General features: G+C 48.0%; 2 protein-coding genes across 3 annotated transcripts in view; one reads left to right on the top strand and one right to left on the bottom strand.

Annotated features, from left to right (window-relative positions):
• PIEZO1 (piezo type mechanosensitive ion channel component 1 (Er blood group)) overlaps positions 1-22,232 on the top strand; it is a 362,810-nt gene that overhangs the window by 151,323 nt on the left and 189,255 nt on the right.
• Positions 1-22,232, bottom strand: part of ZC3H18 (zinc finger CCCH-type containing 18) — a 44,517-nt gene that overhangs the window by 11,973 nt on the left and 10,312 nt on the right. For both annotated transcript variants that reach the window (XM_063313048.1, XM_063313049.1), the window contains exons 5-11: positions 21,780-21,872; positions 19,393-19,550; positions 17,416-17,448; positions 16,355-16,481; positions 15,318-15,598; positions 3,663-3,863; positions 2,706-2,831 (exon numbers count right to left, since the gene is read on the bottom strand). In XM_063313048.1, the coding sequence (XP_063169118.1) occupies positions 2,706-2,831; positions 3,663-3,863; positions 15,318-15,598; positions 16,355-16,481; positions 17,416-17,448; positions 19,393-19,550; positions 21,780-21,872 (1,019 nt within the window). The remainder of the gene's footprint in view (positions 1-2,705; positions 2,832-3,662; positions 3,864-15,317; positions 15,599-16,354; positions 16,482-17,415; positions 17,449-19,392; positions 19,551-21,779; positions 21,873-22,232) is intronic.

Raw genomic sequence — 22,232 nt, 5'->3', positions numbered from 1 at the left:
GTGAACAGCAAATGCCCATTCTGAAGGCAGGTAAATCAAGGAAGCAACAGCCACGACTACAATAGCTTGTGGAAAGTTTGGGTCTGGGGCTACAATTAAACGGATGGGCCACAGATCAGTTTGCCCACGCTTGGTGCTTCTCTTAGAGAGCACCTCACTGAAAGCCTGTCTGGAGGATCCGTCGGCCATGGTAAAAGGTCTATGCAGGAAAGAGAAGCCGTGATTTCACGCAAACCCCCTTTCCAAGATTCCCCAGTCCTACAATTAATGTTTCAAGTAAGAGCAAGCTGACAAGCTGCCCGAAGTTGCTCAGCAAATACAGGTAGACCACAATTGGGACTGGAAAGTCGTTGCAGTTGTAAGTCAAGTCACCACATGACTGGACCCGATATTTTACGACCATTTTTATGGCAGTTAAGTGAATCGCTGCGCTTCCCCAGTGGGCATTTTTTGCTGGAAAACAGCAAAAAACTCGCAAAACGTGATCATGTGACCGTGGGATGCTGCAACCGGTCATGAATGTGAGCTGGTTGCCAAGCGCCCGAAATGTGATCATGTGACCGCGGGGGAGGGGGCAACCCATTCGGAGGCCATTGTTAAACAAACTGTCGTAAGTTGAGGACTAACTATACTGCTTTCCTTTTAAAATAATCAACCAATAGATTATCCACATAGTTTGGAAGCTGCCTGTGGATTTCCACGCTCTGTGTAAGCGTGCTTGTGATACATGACAAACCACACTTAGGAACTACAGGAGAAAATGAATGAGCACCCACTCTGTGCTTTCCAAGTATCGTGCACGCATATGGGAATACACACCAATTATTAGCCCTTGAAGGGCAGGCAGGAAGTTCCCAAGGGTGTGGGTGGCATATTCCAGAAAAGATGAAATCAAGGAACACACCTTGGCAATTGCCAGTAACCAGGCGTGGTGCTGCCACCTGGATGTCTGCCCCGCAAGCCCTCCTGTGTTACCACTGCTGCAAATGCACCACTGTTGGTTCCCTTGAGACTTTGCCAGTGAGTATATAGTAGGAAAGGAACAGGAATCCTGGAAAGGGGATTAACTAAGCAAAGCAGATTTTTGGCCCACATTTCTGAACAAGGCAAAATTTGGAACAGGAAAAGTGAAGGTGCCACGACAGCTGAAGTCTAGTTGTGCTCTGCCCTGTTCAGGACTCCGAACGTGGGGTGGAGGTGGGGTAAGAAGTTCAGAGCCCCCTGCCCCCCCATTTTAGACCAGCCCCCCCCCATTCTTGGCAAGAGCAAGGCAAACCGGGGCTTGGGCCAAAGGGAGTCTCCAACAAGTTCGCCTTGGCAGTTGCTGAAGAAAAGCTCCCTAGGAAAGGAGGAAGAGCTTGGCTGGGGTGGGGGGAACAGACAGCGTCACGGGACCTGATGGCAGTCATGAGACGCCAGAAACAATCTTGGCAATTCGTTTTGCTACAATTCAACAAGTCATGCCAGTATTTTACGTAGGTCACAGGACTGTCACTGTTCGTTTACTCAGCTCCCCTGTTTTGTCACTTTGCTGTGATAAGCAACGATCGCTGGATTAAACCTGGGTATTTCATCACCTTTTATCACCTTCAGTTGCACCTGCAAATCCAAACACGCAAAGCCGACTGGCACCGTGCCTGCTCGGAAATTTCCTCTGTAAAGCTCTGGAATCTGCTTCTCGGCATACGCAAGAGTCATCCTCACGAACACGTCCTCGTCTATTGGGAGGGGCCAGGAGCTCAAGGCTCGCATGGGAGATCTACACTGCACCCTACAAAAACTACAGCGGGATTCAACCTTTGGCCCCTTCAGGTGTCTCTGGCCACCTTCCTGGCCAGATCCAGACAATTAACCGTTTTTCTCTTGACTATGTTCTATCTATGAGTCCTCTGTTCGGCAGGTAACTCAGGGACTTCATGGCTACAATAACGTGGCCGTGACACCGGGTTAGATGGCCAGGACAGCTTAGTATTCACTACTGTTAGTCACAGTGGTCTGAAGGGCTGTCTAAGGACAGAGATACCAGCTGCTGGGGCTCACGGTGGGATCAACCCCTCCAAGTCCTCTGCCTGAGAACTTCCAAGGAGAATCTGCCCGGCAGCCCCAATGGAAGCAAGGGGCCAGATCCTCCTGTGGGATTCAACATGGCCACCGCGAATTTCTTACTCATGGAGCAGGCTGGCTCTCCTCGGACACCCGAGGCACAGAAAGGAGAAGCCGGCGGTGATGCGGCTGGCGAAAAGCCTCTCCTTTGTCAAAGCACGGGACTGGCCTTAAGCGGAGGCCACTATGCTGAAGCAACTTGTGAGCCGGGGCCGCAAGACAGCACAGCCTCCCTTGGCTATTCTCTGCTCACCTGCTGAGACGGGCGAGGCAGAAGGGGTGATGGGGAAGGGTCAGGCCAAGCTGGAGCCCGAGCACGTTCGGACCGAGGCCACCAGGACAGCCCGTTCCAAAGGGAGAGCCCCAACCCACGACTGCACCGCAACCCGCGTGGCGGAAACGGCTCTGCTGGAGCGCAGCCCCAACCCCTCCTCTTCCTCTTCCAAGCCAGTGCTGGCCAAAAGCCAAGCCGGCCAGGGCTGACGGGGGGACAGTCCAGCGCATCAGGAGCACACCGTGTGGGGGGAAGCTAATAGGAGGACCAGCCAGAGCCCAGTTTTGCTTCAGGAAAGCTTGCCATGGCGAGCTGGGAGAAGCCATACCTGGACCGGCTGCCCGAGAAGGAGCTGTGTCTGGAAGAGCGGCTAGAATAGGAGCTGTAGGAGGACGATCTGGAGCGTGACCGCGAAGAACCAGATCCCGAATAGGAGGAGGAGCGGGAGGACGACCTGAAGGGAAGAAAGGAGGAGGGAAGGGTTCAGCAACTGGAACCGTCTGGCTTCCTATTCTGGTTTGAAGAACGGGCAGGCCTGTGTCACCTTCTCTATACTCTGGGACTGTTCCCGGTTCATACCAAACTTAGGAACCCGTGTCCTGCTCTATGGTGGTGCATCCTTAAAAGCTATCTTTCGGGGGACATTAATTATTCCCCTAACACCATCCCTTTGCAGAAGGGGAGACCAACCTGCCCCAAAGCTCTTGGCTGTATCCTTGTTTACTCAGTACAGAGAGTCCTCGACTTACGACCACAACTGGGACCAGAACTTCCATCGCTAAGTGAGGCGGCTCTTACGCCCGATTTTACGACCTTTTTTGCTGCAGTCATGAAGTGAATCACCGCAGCCGTTAAGTGAATCATGTGGTCAGTAAGCGACTCTGGCTTCCCGCATCGACTTTGCTTGTCAGAGGCTGGCTATGAAGGCTGCAAATGGCGATTACGTGACCTCAGGATGCTGCAACCATCATAAATACGTGCTGGTTGCCAAGTGCTTGAATTTTGATCATGTGACCACAGGGACACTGCAATGGCCTTAAGTAAGAGGACTGGTTGTAAGTCACTTTTTCCAGCACTGTCATAACTTCGAATGGTCGCTAAACAAATGGTTGTAAGTCGAGGACTACCTGTAAACAGCTTTTCCCACTGCCGGTTCCCAAGATCCTTTCGCGCAACCTTTAGCTAACACGCTGTCTTCCAGACCCGCTTCTTCTATAAAATCCCAGTGAATGCCTTAGTAGGGTGCAGACTGCAAGAAATATCCGGGGGCCCTCCAGCTTTATACCTTGAAGAACCTGATCCAGAAGCTGACGAAGCTGAGGTTTTCCGGCGTCTCCGAGCATGGCTGGGTGAAGCGGACATGCCATGCTTTTTTTTGGGAGATTTTGATCGGCGCCAAGGATCCTTCCACTCATCGGCTCTCTTGGACTGAGAGGGAGTAGTCGTAGCCGCCTCCTTCTCCTTCTTGGATGGCTCCGGCTGGCGGCTAGAAGAGGGAGCAAACAGGCAATTGGTGGGGAGGCAGCGTGAGCTGGGCCGCCCGGGGCCCAGCCGCCACCTACCCTACTCCTGGGGCTGCGGACAATGTTTAAGGAGGGGCCAAGGTCTGGAAGTGCTAACCACGGGCCGGGCTACTTATCCGTTCACAGGTGGCTTTTCAAGTGGCTTATCAGAAAGGAAAGAGAGTGACGCACAGCACGTGAAAACAGTAATCATGGAACTTACGCACAGCAAATCGAAAAAGCAACAATTCCTTGAGCACAGAATTAATCACTGAAACCTGCTGAAGTGCAGATCAGTTGGGCAGCTGGCGTAGAGGGAGACTGAGACAAGGCCACAGGGAACCCCACAGAAGCTGGAAGCTCAACGCTGGGTGCCATCACTCCGGCTTTTCTGACCGCCCATACAACAGGCAGGAGGGAGAAAAGGCTTTTATCAGGTTGATGTGTGACCTCTAAGGCTGCTTTTTTTTAATCTGTTCAATCGTGTCTGACTCTCAGAGACTGCCTGGACGAGTCCCTGCAGTTTTCTTGGCAGGTTTTTCCGAAGTGGCCTCCCAGTGCCTCCTTCCTAGGGCTGGGAGAAAGTGACTGGCCCAAGGTCGCCCAGCTGGCTTTGTGCCCAAGGTGGGACTAGAACTCACGGACTCCCGGTTTCTAGCCTGATGCCTTAACCATGAAACCAAACCGGCTCTCTTAAGGCTGCTACTCCAATCCTTTATCAGCTTTCTGCAACTTGATGCCCAGATGTCTCCGCTACAGATGGAGGGGGCTAGATCTGCCTAAATCACAGAGGATCAGACTAACTCTAGCATCTCAGATAAATAAGTCCTCCCATTAACTGCCCCATGGCTCGGGAAAGACAAAAATCAACAACAGAGGGATGTCCCAGCTGCCCCTTCCAAAAAGGCCAGGACGTGCAATGGGCTGGTTCCAATGGCTTGAGATGCTTGGCAGTAGGGGCCAGGGAAAGGAGAGGCAGGCACTCTGACATTATTTCTCACAGGTATAGGAAAAGCAGCCAATCTGAGCCTGCCTTTCCTTCCTTCCTTCCTTCCTTCCTTCCTTCCTTCCTTCCTTCCTTCCTTCCTTCCCTCCTTCCCTCCCTCCCTCCCTCCCCCTTCCTTCCTTCCTTCCTTCCTTCCTTCCTTCCTTCCTCCCTTCCCTCCCTCCCTCCCTCCCTCCCTCCCTCCCCCTTCCTTCCTTCCTTCCTTCCTCCCTTCCTTCCTTCTATCCTCAGGCACTCTGTGGTTCCCTTCAGAGTACCAGTCTTTTTGCCCTGGGCTACACATGTTGCAAGGCGATGTGGCCAACCAAATAAATCCCTGGAAAGTGTAATGCTTGGAAAGTGCTTTGCAGGTGAAGGAGGCAATACAGGCACTCTGCAGAGAAAGACAGGAATGCCCTGCTGCCCTGGGGTCCTGTTTTTTTATTACTCTAGTTAGCCCAAGGGCAAATCACAGACAACAATACTTTATTGTTTAATTAATTCTTTAAAAACTCCTTCCATGCCTTTGCTTTCACTAGAAGAAAAAGACCTTTGCGATGTGATCATCAGTAAGACCAGACAGGAAGAAAAGGGAGTTTTACCAGTAAGAAACAACTTCTGTGAATGGAGAACCAAGGGGAAACCCAACATCTTTTTTTTTTTTGCTTCTGGCCAGGTGATCCCCTAACTTTGCCTACTGAAGGTACAAAATCCCAAGGAAGGAGAAAGGGGGCATCAGGCAGAGGGAGGGAGAGGCTCTGTGACAGCCTTCAGCCCAAACCGCTGCTAGTTTCTCAGTGTCCTAATTAAGTAATGGACAGGAATGTTTATAGAACAGTCTCTACCAATGTAAGGAATCTTATGGGACCAAGTGTGGGTTTTGGAATTTTTCTGCCCCAGCATTTCCCCTGAAATGGTCTTAGAATTGGCAATCTGCAAGCCCAACTCGTAAGCTTCCAGTCATCAATCTAGGTCTCATTTAAAGCAAGTTTTTATAGAAACTTGGAAAGCAGGGAGCCAAAGGAGCTTTTACAGGTATTTGTTTTTTCTTAGTCATATTCCTTATCTTCATGACCCCACAAGTATCTTTCCCTAACTGCGTCTCTTCTCTGATAACTAACCCTTGCTCAACCCAGAGTCCGTCTTGGTTTCCTTGGTTTGACATTCTCCTGCATGGATTCTTCAGATTCTAGCAGAAGTGCATGCATATCTGCCAGTGGGCCAAGAACCTCCTTCAGCTTCACCCACGATCTCAAATAGCTGGCTGTTCAAGGGAAGGAACACGTGAAAACAGACCCCTTCTTCCACCCCTGGTCCCAGCCATGCTTTTTCAGCAAGCAAGTTCTGCTGAAAGAATGAAGATTGCACTCTTCAATAATCAACTGCTGTGGAAATCTGCCATGCACAAATCATGTTTTTGTTTGTTTTGTCAGGCAGGCCCTTTCAGTTCAGAAGGAAACCGAGCAAAGATACGTGGAGCTGTGCCAGGGCAATAGATAAGGGGGAGAAAATTCCCTCCAATGTGTTCCAACGCAAGTGATCAAGCAATCCCATTATCCAGCCTGGAGAATGTTATTCCACTCAGAGAAAGTTACTTTCCCCCATCCTTCCCCTTCCTGTTCGTAAGACATAACCAAACCCTTTCACTCATGGCTCAATCTTATCAGGATGAAGGCTGAATGACGGCATCTTGATGCAGGAGTATTGAGACAATCTGCACCTTTCAGAGGTAGGAAGACGGCTTAGAAAGGAAGTAAAAAAAAAAAAATTAAGAAAGTGACACAGTGACATCACTGTAAATTTCCCAGGATTGATGACAGGAAATGAAGAGGTCTGGAAACAGTTGCTCAACAGATACTTAATTTAAAAGTCTGAACTAAATCTGCACACACTTTAAAAATGTTCCCTTTTAAATATCACAAACAACCTTTAAAACAGATTTTTAAAGATGCAGAAGGTTGCACTGGCCCAAGGAGGGGAAAATCCAAAAGGCAGTAACCTCCTAGCACTCTTGCTTGGTGCAAATAAAGTAAAATAAAACAAAGCAAACAAAGCCATGAACCAGCTTTCAAGTTACGAGAACTCTTCCCCAGACCAGAGCGCTGGGTGGCTGCTGGTTTCCAGAAAGGAACAGGGCTGGCTAGTCTTGGTCCCATACATTTTGATGAAACCGAGACATTTTGCGCATGGCACACATGAGCTTAATTGCTTAGGGAGGGATTCCAGAATCACTCATGTGCGAAGGAATCTCACACTGCAGAAAGAGCTTCTATCCATGGCTTCTCACTGTCTCTTGTCACTTACTCATCTTTGTCAGTAGATAGATATAGATGACAGACAGACAGATAGAAAGATAGGTGATAGATAGATAGATGATATAGATATAGATGATGACAGACAGATAGATAGATGATAGATAGATAGATGATACACAGAAAGATAGAGATAGATGACAGATAGATGATAGATGATAGAGATAGATGACAGATATAGATGACAGACAGACAGATGCCTGCCTGCCTGCCATTTAACCAGCAGAAGGAAATGTAGCCTACACTATAGTGGCTTTAAAGTTGTTTTAATAAAGGCAGACGATTATTACTGCTTTTAAGCATTACCTTTATGAAACATAATTAGTATTAACAGAGCATTATTATTATTAATAAAGGCTGGAGCTCAAAAGAGCTATTTTGGCGACGTGTCCAACAAATCAGAAATACATGCTGATTTTTCTTAGGCAAAACTGCAGCTTCCTATGCTATATTTCAAACAACTGGGAGGGGGTGTTGCTTTTCTTTTAAAAACACTTTTGTTTACATTCGAATAGGATAAATTCCTTTTAAAAATACACCAAAACGTGTCCTAAAAAATCTTTCCCTATGGTTTTACTACTATTGAATCATCGTACATTGCTTTAGATGTATCTGTGAAACAACTGTTGATTTTAAGTTGTTTTATAGCTTTAACAATTGGCTTTCAAGTACATCATTGTGCTTTCTATCCTTGTCCCTTAAAGCCAGCTTGTGAAGGCTGCTTTACACAGGAGTCAACAAGGTACTAAAGCCCCATCCTCAATTCAAGCAGTCGAGCTTAGAGCATGAGCAAGCACAGTCTGCTGGTCTGTATCTTTGGACCGTTCGTGTCCAAGCTATCAAGGTTTTGCCCTTCTAGGTGAGCTTGATTGCTTGAATTGAGCACACGGCTTCAACAGACATTGGGATTTTGAGCTGAAGAGTGCGCTGCTCTTCCACCACCAAGAAGCAAAATGACTGTGATGCCAGAAAGAAAGCCGAAAGAACAAAAGGACTGTGCATCACTGTGCAGATGGTTAGGTTTCCATATGCTTGGTCAAAACGTATCATGGGAACATGGATGGCTCCAACTGGATTTCAGGCACTTAAGAGAGAATCGTATACAAGACCTGATACATGAAGAAAAAGACTCTTGCTCATTGGAGCATAATATTTCCTGTGGGGGAGGAATATTTCTTAGCATGATCCAGGGAAGGAAATTGGACCAGCATGGACCAGCAGGTTACTAATTAGGAGGGGAGTAACGACAACCCAGGAATCCAAGAATTGCATGCGCCCATTCTTGCTAAACCCTGCTTGCAAGGTCATGACTCTTTATGTATGCAAAACACAATTATGTCATTCCAGTTGCATGACCTGAACGGGGACACTCCCTTCTGGCAGCAGAGCCTAACACTTTCCCATTTGCTATGCTTGGCTTGGGACTAGGCTACGCCCTCAGTGAGGGCAGAAGCAAGATGAAGACCCAGGCCTCTTCCTCTTGAGGAATGAGCCTTACAATAAATTAAAAAGCAACTTGGACAAGATAATGGCATCGTGAATTCAAGAGAGGAGGAAGAGAGAGGGAGGGGCGGGGGAGAGGGAGGCCAGTTTTAATCTCTAATGGAACCTCTAATGTGGAATTTAAATCCACACGGAATTTCTTATAGACAAGAAATACTATACAGTATTATCAGAAATTGGTATCTATGAGCTTTTCAGTCACCCAAAACAGAACAAATAAAAACAGCTTTCAGATGCTGCCTTCTGACTTAAAGCAGCTGGAAAACTTTAGATCTCCTTTTTTGTGGGGATACTACAAAAATCTTGCCATTATGTTCCCAGGTGCTAGCTAACAAACAATTTATTTTGCCAGATATACCTACAAGAAAAGAACCAAAAGTGTTTGCAGTGCTTCTCTGTTATCCTGACACTGGTGATGAGGCCACCGGCAAACTTGCACTAGGAACCCAAACATTCAAACCAAGTATTAAAAGCTCAGCAACAGCGGGAGAAATATTTTCATATCTCTGAATATTTGGTAACGACCTCAAATCAAGTGGCGGAGCTGGAATTTGATTGGAATAGTCAATTTGGGCTCGCAGGAATTGGAAGCAACTTGCTCACCACAGAAAGGAACCTTCCCTTGTTTCACCATGCCCATCCTAACTGGATCTTTCATTTTTCTAAGTTAGGCATTGATTTCATTCATGCTCTGGGTAGAAACCCTTTTTCGTGCTTAGCCTTGATGCCATTTTGCAAAAATATTCCCTTCCTCATCTGCATCTTTCTCTCTACTCAGAATATACATACATCTATCATTGATCAAAAACAGAGATGGCAAGGACCTAACAGAAGAAGAAGAGATCAAGAAAAGGTGGCAAGAATATACGGAAGACCTGTATAGGAAGGATAACAATATCGGGGATAGCTTTGACGGTGTGGTCAGGGAGCTAGAGCCAGACATCCTGAAGAGTGAGGTTGAGTGGGCCTTAAGAAGCATTGCTAATAACAAGGCAGCAGGAGACGACGGCATCCCAGCTGAACTGTTCAAAATCTTGCAAGATGATGCTGTCAAGGTAATGCATGCTATATGCCAGCAAATTTGGAAAACACAGGAATGGCCATCAGATTGGAAAAAAATCAACTTATATCCCCATACCAAAAAAGGGGAACACTAAAGAATGTTTAAACTATCGAACAGTGGCACTCATTTCACATGCCAGTAAGGTAATGCTCAAGATCCTGCAAGGTAGACTTCAGCAATTCATGGAGCGAGAATTGCCAGTTGTACAAGCTGGGTTTAGAAAAGGCAGAGGAACTAGGGACCAAATTGCCAATATCCGATGGATAATAGAAAAAGCCAGGGAGTTTCAGAAAAACATCTATTTCTGTTTTATTGACTATTCTAAAGCCTTTGACTGTGTGGACCATAACAAATTGTGGCAAGTTCTTAGTGGTATGGGGATACCAAGTCATCTAGTCTGCCTCCTGAAGAATCTGTATAACAACCAAGTAGCAACAGTAAGAACAGACCACGGAACAACGGACTGGTTTAAGATTGGGAAAGGAGTACGGCAGGGCTGTATACTCTCACCCTACCTATTCAACTTGTATGCAGAACACATCATGCGACAAGCTGGGCTTGAGGAATCCAAGGCTGGAGTTAAAATCTCTGGAAGAAACATTAACAATCTCAGATATGCAGATGATACCACTTTGAAGGCTGAAAGTGAAGAGGAACTGAGGAGCCTTATGATGAAGGTGAAAGAAGAAAGTGCAAAAGCTGGCTTGCAGCTAAACCTCAAAAAAACCAAGATTATGGCAACCCGCTTGATTGATAACTGGCAAATAGAGGGAGAAAATGTAGAAGCAGTGAAAGACTTTGTATTCCTAGGTGCAAAGATTACTGCAGATGCTGACTGCAGTCAGGAAATCAGAAGACGCTTAATCCTTGGGAGAAGAGCAATGACAAATCTCGATAAAATAGTTAAGAGCAGAGACATCACACTGACAACAAAGGTCCGCATTGTTAAAGCAATGGTGTTCCCCGTGGCAACATATGGCTGCGAGAGCTGGACCATAAGGAAGGCTGAGAGAAGGAAGATGGATGCTTTTGAACTGTGGTGTTGGAGGAAAATTCTGAGAGTGCCTTGGACTGCAAGAAGATCCAACCAGTCCATCCTCCAGGAAATAAAGCCAGACTGCTCACTTGAGGGAATGATATCAAAGGCAAAACTGAAATACTTTGGCCACATAATGAGAAGACAGGACACCCTGGAGAAGATGCTGATGCTGGGGAGAGTGGAGGGCAAACAGAAGAGGGGCCGACCAAGGGCAAGGTGGATGGATGATATTCTAGAGGTGACGGACTCATCCCTGGGGGAGCTGGGGGTGTTGACGACCAACAGGAAGCTCTGGCGTGGGCTGGTCCATGAAGCCACGACGAGTTGGAAGCGACTGAACGAATAAACAACAACAACAACAATCATTTGGGTAACCCCTTTTCACACCTAACAAGAACAAACCCAACCTGGAGCTTTATTTTTTGACAAGAGGCTCCTAGGACGTGGGAAGCAATTAACTGTCTAGCTCACTTTCTAAATCTAAATGTGCTAATCCAAAACTAAAAATACTAGGAAATCAGCCTGATCTATAAATGGGTACGCATATATCAAATCACATCAAAACATGAGCTGAAGTCCAAGGACAAGACACCTAGAGCTAACCCAACCCGAGTGCAACGAGAACTAAAAATGTCAATGAAGCACTCGCCAGTGGGAGACACTCTCTCTGGGACCAGGGAGGTGTGCTGTGCAGGGCCCCAAGTGGGCGCAGGGGTGGCCCGTCTGGGGCAGACACCATGGGGGCTCCTGAACAAACCATCTGCTTTGCGGAAGACAGCTCACTTTGCCTCTAGAAAGTCCAACATGGGCAAATGGGGGTACGTGTACAAAACCCAATCATGTCAGTCAACTGCCCTTTCGAATACGCTTCTCCGTAGAGGATGTGTGAAGCAAAATATAATAGGCAATTAGGAGAAAATAGGCAACCGGGCAGGGTTTTTCTTTCTTAAAGGCCCCTGTGTGTACTTTGGCAAAATCCTTCAATTAGCAGAGATGGTCTTGGGTCAGTGTGGCGTCGTGGCGAAGGCACCGGGCTAGGAACCGGGAGACCGGGAGTTCTAGTCCCGCCTCGGGCACAAAGCCAGCCGGGTGACCCAGGGCCAGTCCCTCTCTCCCAGCCCCAGGAAGGAGGCAATGGCAAACCACTTCGGAAAAACCTTGCCAAGAAAACTGCAGGGGCTTGTCCAGGCAGTCTCTGAGAATCAGACACAATTGAATGGATTAAAAAAAATCTTCAAACAAATCTGACTAGGCAAGAACAACCTTTGCTTAAATATATCAATTTTTTAAAAAAAAACAAACAAACTAATTTTACCTTCCTTTGGCAGTAAATTAATCTGCCAAAGATTGGCAGCTTTCCCACTGACTGTCTGGCTACATCTGCCCTTCAGAAAGCCGCTCTTCTTGCCCTCTCCATTTCACCTCATTCCCCTTAGGTGGCCATGGAGAGGGGAAGAATTCTTCTATGGATTAAACTAAAGTCCATTTAGGTGAAATCATGGAGAGATCAAACACACCCCTGGGAGGGATGCTTCACCTGCAAAAACAGCCACACGGCATCACCTGCATTTCCTGGCCTGGATTTTTGCCTCGACTTCAGTTTTCACAACCAGATATAAATGACAAAGCAGCAAGGAAAACCCTATTAGGTATCACCGTTTTCTGCCAAGTCACTTGGGATGGTTTACAGGGGATCATCTGGCACGATCTTCCCACAACTACCCTGCCAGGACAGCAGCTTATCAGAGGAAATACGACCACTGTGTGGTCGAAAAGGGATTTGAAACAAGATCTTGCCATTCCAACACAATGGGAAAACCAGTGCCAGCCCCACCACCTGTCCCTGTGCCAACGGATTCAGGGGAGACAAATATGAGGGTGCCAGAAAGCTGGAGAAGTGGGGAGAATCAAATCTCCACTCGACAGGAGGTTCCTGGGGCGTGAAACTGAACCGACGGTGAACTCTCAGCCTGATTGACACAGTTGGTGGTGTGAGGAGGGAGAACGCACTCCCTCGAGCCCCTGGAGGAACGGGGGAGGCAACTGCAAGAAATAAAATCAATTAACCATAAAGAGGCAGCGTGCAAAGAGCACGGCCAGGTGGGAGGAGCTCCTGAAGGCAGGCAGGCTGCACAGAACAGGAGCCTCCAGTTCACGCTGCACCGAGCCACTTCTCCCTCAAGCCCCAAACCGCCCACCTTGGCAGGAACAGCCCTGCCAGAGCTGAGCCTGCAGCCTTCCCCAGCCTTATCACCAGAGCCCTTTCTAGTGCAAATCACGGCTGGGACTTTCTCTCTGCAGAGCAGGTCCTTCCTCAGTCACAGAACTACACCCTTAGGACACCCCCTTTCTTTTCCTCCCTGGCAGAAAATGCTCTCAGGGAGCAGCAGAAGCAGGCAGAGCCTTCGCATTCACTGGCTGCACCCGGGCAGCCGGCTCCCTGCCCAAAACATGGCTTCCTTGGCTTCGCTCTTTCCACTCAGCAGCAGCAACAAACGTAACGTTGATAGCAACGCATTCTCGCGGAAGCCCACATCTTGGCCCTTGCTGCTGCAAGGTTTTTAGACTCAGGGAAATCTGCCTCGTGGAAGATCGCAGGAAGGGAAGCAGGCTTGCACAACAAGCCCTCTGGAATCCCCACCAAGTCACATGACTCTTTGGGCAGCCTCCATCCAAAACTACGCAAGAGGACAAAGTTGCCAAGAGCTGAGCCAGGGTTTAATGATTAGGGAAAGCACAGAAGTCTATAAATAAACTCAATTAATGTGAAGCCACTTCCACTCCAAGGAAGAAGCCAGCTAGTTAAATATACCGAATGTCTAAAGATGTTACACATTAAACAAGCCTCTAGATTGTTTTCTTCTTAGAGCATGGAATTAAGAACTATAATTAGAAGCTTTTATAATTCAACATCAATTTATGGGAAGCACAGAGACATATTATCTTGACCGTGGGTAATAAAGCACCATATACCGAATAAAAGGACTGCAACTAATTAAATACAGCACAATAAAAATAAACATTCCTAAAGGACAAAAATAAAACATACTGCCCAGTTGTTCCAACGTCAACCTATGACGTAGGTTTGCAGATAAAACAGATGCTGTTTGCTGTAGCTGCAAAAGTAAGAAGCCACTTTCCTTGTTAATTTCCCTCTTGGTTTGGGGGAAACCCCCCCCCCAACTCAGGAGGTTTATTGAATGACTCAAAAGGTGAATCTTTACTCAAAAGTAAGTCAAACTATTCAATGGAACTTACTGCCAAGAAAACTGGCAGAGGATTTAAGCGTGATTGTTTGGAACGAAAGGCATGTAAATTTGGCCCAACTTCTGGAAGATGAAGGCTGTAATTATTGGCAAATTCTGATAGGCCCCTCTTTTGTTCATTTTTGTTCCTTAGAACCACAAGCTGGTTTTAAGCCAGCCCACAAAGCCAGGTAACATCAAAGACACCTCTTTCATTTCCCCTCCAGCATTTTAATTTGGCAACTGGAATAGTCCCTTCTAAACTGGCAAAGAAGCGGCTGAAAAAACGTCACCCAGGCTGAAGCTGTAAGGGATTCTGGATGTGCCTTCCTCCTAATGAAGAGCTAATTGCTAAAACCACACAGGTAAATTATTACAAAGGAGGCATTTCCACGCCGAGCAACCTCGGGAAGCTGCGAAAACCAATCTTTTTCATCAAATCTTCTCCAACATCAGCTCCCCCACTGGGGGAGGGGGGCCCATCTGGGGTCTTTGTGGAAAATGAACCACGGGATAAATCTCAGAGTGCGCAGAATGCTTTTCCTCACAAAGGGGGAAAAGCTCAGCAGCCTGGGGAAACTGACTTTTTAGCAATCTGTGTACATTTCAGTCTTACACCAACATTACTTCACCGGATTATTCATCCGCTGGGCGAGTTACATAATGAGAGTGAAGCAGCCGTTGGGACACAGTGCATTTTCCTGGCACGCTTGGGCAGATCCCAAGGCGAGGCAACAGGCTGCTGGTGCAACTCAAGGCCAGGAATGCCAAGAATGCCAGGGGAGGGGTCTGGCAGTCCTCAGACCCAGCTCTGCCAAGAGCTGAAAGCCAGAGAGGGAACCGGCATTGAGGAAGACACGAACCACGGGGAGCAGAAATAAAGTCTGTGTCTGGGGCAGCCCTGGGGGATGCTTCTAGTCTGTTGAACTTTCTCGTAAAAACAGAACGACCTGCTCACCCCACCGATACCAAGAGGAGCCCACCTTCTGTACAAATCATTCAAACTGCTGGGAAAGAAGGGCGGGGTGAGGACGGCCAGTCGTTGGGGAAGAAGGACAAGGATACAGGCGAACCTCAGAACCCGTCTGTAATTCACCGTGGCCTCGGACCCCCTTCCCAAAAGGGCAAAGTTCTCCCTGCGAAGGCCTGCGCCTCCCCAGCCTTTGGGGAGAAATTCGTGCCCTGCCAGCCGACACCCCTGGCTGCGTCCGGCCACCCCCAGAGCGGATCTAGGAGCCGTTCTTCTGGGACCGAGGCTCACGCTGGCCAGATTGTCAGAAGCGCTCCGTACCTGGGCGGCTGGGGCGACCGAGGCTTCGGCTTCTCCTTCTCCTTCTCCCGCTCTTTCTCCCGGTCCCGATCTCGGTCCCTGTGTGGCCGGTCCTTGTCATCTCGCTTGATGCGCTCCCGCTCCCGTTCCCACTCTTCTTTCCGTCTCTGGCGCTCCTTGTCCCGCTCCCGTTCCCGTTCGCGCTCCCTCTCCCTCTGCCGCCTCTCTCGCTCCCGCTCTCGCTCCCTCTCCCGCTCCCGTTCGCGCTGCCGGTTCTCCCGCTCCCTCTCTCGTTCCCTTTCCTGGGGAAAGAAAGGAAGAATAAGCCGGGTTACAAATGTTTGACCCGTAGTAAGCCTTTGATCGTATCATACCATTAAAACTCTTTAGTTAGCTCTACAGTGCTTAACAACTTCATTCCACTAGATACAGGTAGTCCTCGACTTATGGCTGTTTAACGATGGTTCAAAGTTATGACGGCCTCAGAAAAAGCACTTTATGACCTGTACTCGCACTTATGACTGTCGTACCACCCCTGTGGTCATGTGATTGCAATTTGGGCATTTGGCAACCAGCTTGCATTTACAACCGATTGTGGTGTCCTGTGGTCACATGATTGCAATCTGCAACCTTTTTGCAAGTTTCCGGCACAACCCATGATTCGCTTAACGAGTGTCATAAAAATGGTTGTAAAATCGGGGCCGGTCACATGGTGAGTCAACTTACAACTGCAACAACTTATGATGGAAATTCCAGGCCCAGCTGGGGTCATAAGTGAAGGACTACCTGTATTTACTCCGAGGGGCCAGCTATTAAGCCACTAAAATTACATGGCTGTTCCTCTCCCTGCTTCGTTCCAATCCTGTGTGCGCAGAGAAGCCACACTTGCTGTTTCTCAAAATTCCTGGAGCAATTTGAGACGCACGGGCAAAAACAGCTGGCTAATGGATGGAGCATTCGCCTGTGCTACGGCCAAATGGGTCGTCAGGCTTGAACCACCTCAGAACAAGCACCTGACCCAAGCAAAAGAGGAAATCCGGCACGGTGCATGCATTTACCTTACTCAGTCTGTAATTGCGGTATGGGTCTGGATCGGTGTACTGTACCCTGAAGTTCTCGTACTGTCCTCCCCGCCAGAAGCGTTCTATTTCATAATCATAGTAGGGATCTGAGTATGGATCGAGCCTGCAGAGCAATTAAAAGAACAAAAGCAGCGAAATAAAATTCAGTCATGTATCGTTCTCATCAGTTATTGGCAGAAGGGTCACATTCAGCAACCGCTGCTTGGAAGCAGGAAGTGGGTTTCGCAGGTTTCTGCAATAATCATACAAGCACAAAGAACTATTCCCCCAAAATTCCAGGTTCAGGCAAATCATGTTGCCTTTTCAGCAGCCTCTTGAGACCTTTCTTTGAACAACAACGGGGGCTAGAAACAGAAGAGGCTCTGAGGAAGGTGAGGCTTTAACGGGTCGGTAGACCATGCTCGACTCACGCTAAGAAGCATGCAGTTTAGATTCTTCTATTATTTTACCAATGCCTCCCCTTCTCAGGGAGAAATGAAGCAGAGTTTAGACCAGGACTATTAACACATTATTAGTTACTTGATTAGGATACCAATGCAATTTTTAAAAAAACATTAAGTATCAGCCCTAGCAAATACGTGAAAACAAGACTTTCTGGATTAATCCTGAACTCAGCATATTTCATGCGGCACACGATTAATGATACAGAATGGCAATAATTTTCCACCAGAGACGCTGATCGTGGTTGGCCATTCTAGTTACTGCACTGTGTGATAACAACAACAAAGAGACTTGACAAGAAAAAGGCAGCAAGGGTAGGGTTGCTGTTCCGCTCACTCCCCTTCCTTCTGGGACATCTTCACAAAACGCACCCCACTGTCTGTACTTAATTACTCAGAAGTCTTGCCATTGCCGTAAATGTCACCAAGATGTCGCCATGCAGGGCAACCTCCAAAGACAGAGGTGTGCAACTAAGAAAGGGCCAGCTGGAAACGAAGCATGCTGCGACAGCAGATGCTGAGCTAAGCATTCCGAAGAATAAAAATGAAACTAACTTTGCCCTGTTATGACTGCAAAAGCAATTAGGGACTGCTTACCCATAATTAACGTTTTCTTTGATGTCCGTTTCACTGGTATTTTTGAGGAAATCAGTGGGGAAAAAGAGATTTACAAATCAGTAAGCCATAATCACATGTCGCAAGTTAGTCTTAACGCAAACTAAAATTGTTTTAAAAGTAAACTCTTAGGGAAGTGATGATGCAAACCTGGACAATTTTCCAATTAACTAACCTGTGGAGATTGCAATTAGCACTTTTGATACATTTAGCACCAAGAGCTACTCCCCCCAAAAAACTTTTATTTTAATCTCAGAAGTATTCTTTAATTTAGTCAAAAGCAGTATTTGAGTAGGAAAAAAAATCAGTAAAACCTGCTCAGAATTTTATAATCTAACATTTGAGAATCCAGCAAATTCTAAAATGAGGATAAACGAAGGCCTTGAAAAATGTTGATATATTAATTTTAGCATGTTGGGAGAACACAGACATACTATGCAAAGACCATCATCTGAAAAAAGTGAATTCCAGCTGGGAATTTGCCCAATTTGGCTGATACTGCACCCCAATTTTAGAAATAGAGACATTCCCTTCAGAAAAAGATAGCAACGAAACATCATCCACCCTAGAAAGTTTCCTATATGTATTGCTTGGGGAGAGTGCAAATAATATTTCAAGAAATCTAAAGCGATGTTTTAGACCAGGATTTCTCAACCCAGATTCCATGGCACCCTAGGGTACTGCGAGAGGTCCCTAGGGGTTCCCTGGGAGATCACGATTTATAAAAAAATATTTCAAATTTGGGCAACTTCCCATTAGAGAGGTAAGTTGCATTCTTTATTTTTAGTTTAAGAACATATACTGTATAGAGGCCTACCCATGAAACGAATATAATAATTTTGTAACTTTTGGCCTACGTTTGAGCCTGAATGCACAGTGGTTCCCCAAGGCCTGAAAAATATTTCAGGGTCAAAAGGTTGAGAAAGGCTGTTTTAGAATAACAGCCTCTTCACAGTAATGTTCAGAAGTAAGAAAAAAATGCACCCATTACTGAGGACACTACCAAAGCTGTTTTGTCAACCTGTCTGGGTCTTGAATTAATGATGAACATTTTTTTTTAAAAAAAAAATGTACCTTTGCAGAATTCATTTACTGTTTCTGGCCACAAGAAGGAGCAGAGAGAATGCCACTCCTGATGCCAACTTCTGCATTTTTATTTTTATATATATATATATATATATATATATAAAAAACCCATCTCACTCAGAGAGCAACTACGGTATTTACGTGAAGTGCAACCGAGGATGCGAAGAAGAGGCTGTTGTCCCACCACACTGAGCATTGAAAGGGTTTCCTCGGCTTCATCCTCCCAGGGCCTTCCCAGCGAGGGCCTTGTGAAGGAGGTTTAAGTCAGCTGGAGAGGCTCAGAAAGGCTGGGATGAGCCCCATGTCAAACGTGATCTGTGACCCGGACACACGAATCCACTCAGGGCTGCCAGGGACACCTGCCCGACCCGCTTCTTGAGTGGAGGGGCGTGTCTTAAGCACAGCCATCGCACTGAGAGCGCTCCGAGCACTGCACGTGGTGGTCAGAGGAAAGCCTGCACGTGGGAAGCAGGAGCAGGCTCCAGCAGGGCCAAACGTGTTCCAGGCAAGGCACCCAAAGCAGGCAGGCCTGGGGCCGATTTTCAGCGAGACGGAAAACCAGTTTACGAAATGCGGCCATTCCGCTTCACATGCACAGCGCTGTGGCTGGGAACTGCCATGCAGAAGACAAAAGCACCAGGCTGCATCCACGCCGGGTCAGGCCCTGCACACAGCAGCCGCCACCGCCGCCGCCGCCCCAGCCAGGATGGGACCAGGCGGCAGAGCCTGCTAGCCGGTAAGCTGACACCGCCCTCTGGTGGATGACAGCAGGACTGGAGAGGGAGGCGCAAGAAAGAGGGAGCATTTCTACCGTGCCAGTCCGCCCCCTCATGGGCAGTGGCACAGAGGGAGAGGATCCCAGCAGCGCCTTACGTGGAGTCCCGCACATCCCGAGTGATGCGATAGTTCCAGTCCCGTAAAAATTCGTTCTCCTTGTCGAATTCGCGCTCGTCTTCCCCGATGGTCACTGTAAACCGTTTTTCTTCAAAATCGGGTTCTTGCTCTTTCCTCATGGTAGCCTTTTTCAGCACCTGGTGGGGAGAGAGGGCAGGAGGATTAGTCTCCCAAGGGGATGGCAAAACCTCCCCAGCCTGACACCCCTGGAAGTGCTGGGGCAGCAACTCCAGAATCGCCGAGTGGCATGCTGTCGGCCTTCCCAGGTGGACCAAGCAGGAAACACGACTAGCTGAGCTAATTCTTCTTTATGGTTCGGCTCCATTAACAGAATCTTGCAACTCTGAAAGGGCAGATCTCCCTCTGTCTCCTTTACAGCCCAGGAAACTAGGGGGGGTCCCTTGTGAGCCTCTTGCCTCGCCCGCTCTCCTGCTGCAGACTATGCCATCTCTTACCTGACTGTCCCCTAGGCAGCGTCTCTGGGCCCGGTCTCCCAAGCTCTTTCCCACATACCAATACACACACCCAGAACACCACATCTGGAAGCCACTGGCTGGGGAAGCTGCTTCGTGGTTTAGAACACAGGGAATTTTCAGATTATGATGCTGAGCGCCTAGGACAAGGTCCTTTTTTAGAACCACAAGGGCTGAAACTTGGTATTTTATGTCAGATGTGCACCACACACCTTGAAATAAACATGCTTTTTTAAATAGTTGACTTAAGCAGCCCACTTTTATTCTGAAGGAACAGCAGTCACAGGTGCCAAGTCTGACTATTCTGGGCCCACAACTATTTCTTCCCAAACTCAGGGTGCTACAGTATTTATTTCCAAAGACCCTTTTAAGCACAAACAAGATTTTAGGAAACAAAAAGCAACCTCAGATTGTGTATTTTCAAAAGAAAACTAGCTGGGTGCCCTAGTCCGGATTCAGAAAGCCACCGTGCTTGCTTTTTTTCCCCTCCCCGAAACAGTTGGTAGAAACTTTCCATTCTTGCCAATTTCATTTGGATATTGCAAGGTTCATCAATTGACCCCGGTAGGGTCACTGATCCAAGCTCAGCAACTCCAGTTCATGATGGACTTTCACGCGCACCATGTATCAGCCACAGGGACCGCATGATGGCTGGAGCAGAGGTTGCATTCACTAACACATTTTTTGCTGTTTTGTGTTTGGAAGGGCAACCTACACAGCATCCTCGGATTTTACAGACACATGCACCATTTGTCAGGAGAGTAATATTTAAATATCCACTCCTAGGGAACTTGCTCCAAATGATGGAGAGCTTCATGTGGCTTGGAACAACAGGCTGTACCACAATTACGGAGCAGTGCCTGCTTTGCACCCAAGGACCACAGTGTTCGAAACCAAGAAGGGAAGGCTCTCCAGCAGAGAAACCGGAGGAGAACTGTCAGTCAAAACAGACCCTCTCTTGTGGGGTGTATCTTTCCACAGGCTCAGGCATGTGCCTACCACTGCTGAACCTTCTGATCCAAGGTTTCAAACAACCTTTCCCACCTGAGGCTTCCCAGGTATGTTGGGCTTCAACATCTGTAACCTCAGCCAGAGTATTTCTGCCAAGGTAGTCCAAGGGAGTGAAAGGAGGTAGTTCAACAGCTCTGTAGGGCACCAAGTGGGCAAGGGCATCCTTAGATGACAATTTGAAGAACTACGTACAGGTAGACCTTGGGTTATGACGGCAATTGGGACCAGGATTGCTGCCGCTAAGCGATGAGGTCGTAAAACGTGACATCGTGTGACTGCATTGCTTAGTGATGACAATCCTGGCAGCTGTCGTAACCCCAAGAAGGTCATTAAGCAGGAAGTGGCGGGAGTCCCAGGGAAGGAGCATGGGGGTGCTGTGGGGCAGGAAGGGGGAGGCTAAGGGAAGGCCGGTGCAGGCCGCGTGCGAGTTGGGGGAGGCCAGAGGAGGGCTTGGGAGGCCCAGTGCAGGCCACATGTGAGCACAGGAAGGCCGGGGGTGGGGGGAATGGTGAGGCAGGGTGCGAGCGCAGGAAGGCTGGAGGGACTTACCAGAGCGACTTGCAACCCTCCCTGTCGGCTTCCCCATGCACTTTGCTCGTGGGAAGCCAGCAGGGAAGGTTGCAAATGGTGATTACGTGAGCCCAGCACGCTGCAATCATTGTAAGTGCGAGCCGGTTGCCAAGTGCCCAAATCACGACCATGTGACTGCGGGGGTGCTGTGACGGCCAGAACTTCAAGGTCTGGTTGTAAGTACCACTCATTCAGCGCTGTTGCAACTTCAAACAGTTGCTGAGCAAGTGGTTGGTAAACGAGGACTACCTGCAAAGCACCTTCTCGGCCCTTTCCCCTGTTCTGCAGAGGGAGAAAGAAATGCCGGTTTACCTCCTTAGCATGACGGAGGCCCCGTTCCCAGGCACTTTCTGTGGGAGGGTCAGGAGGTGGGGGCGGGAAGATTTCATCAACACCAGGTCCTCCCTGTTGGGAAAGAGAGGAGAAAGATTTCAAATGAAATTGTGCTCATTTTCACCAAGCCCACTTTCACTCCAGAAAAGAAGGATTCAGCTACTAGGTGACTGATTAGCCCATCAGCTCTACTCTGGTAACACTGGGCATTTAGCAACAAAGGCTAGCAAAATCCGTCTTTGCACATCTCTGTCAGGTACTCAAACTTCCTATCAAGGAGTGCGGAATCTCAAGGCTTCTCAAGGTGAAGGTATCACCCACTTACTGGAAGGTATCAAATGCAAACAGCTGCCAAGGGACACGGAGTAAAGACTGCCATTAGCTTAGGGATACGGGCAAGCTTTTCAGGTTGCACGTCTGCGAACGTGACTA

Source organism: Candoia aspera, chromosome 11, assembly GCF_035149785.1.
Source record: "Candoia aspera isolate rCanAsp1 chromosome 11, rCanAsp1.hap2, whole genome shotgun sequence".
NCBI lineage: Eukaryota > Metazoa > Chordata > Lepidosauria > Squamata > Boidae > Candoia > Candoia aspera.
This window is presented reverse-complemented; position numbering and strand designations above follow the sequence as displayed.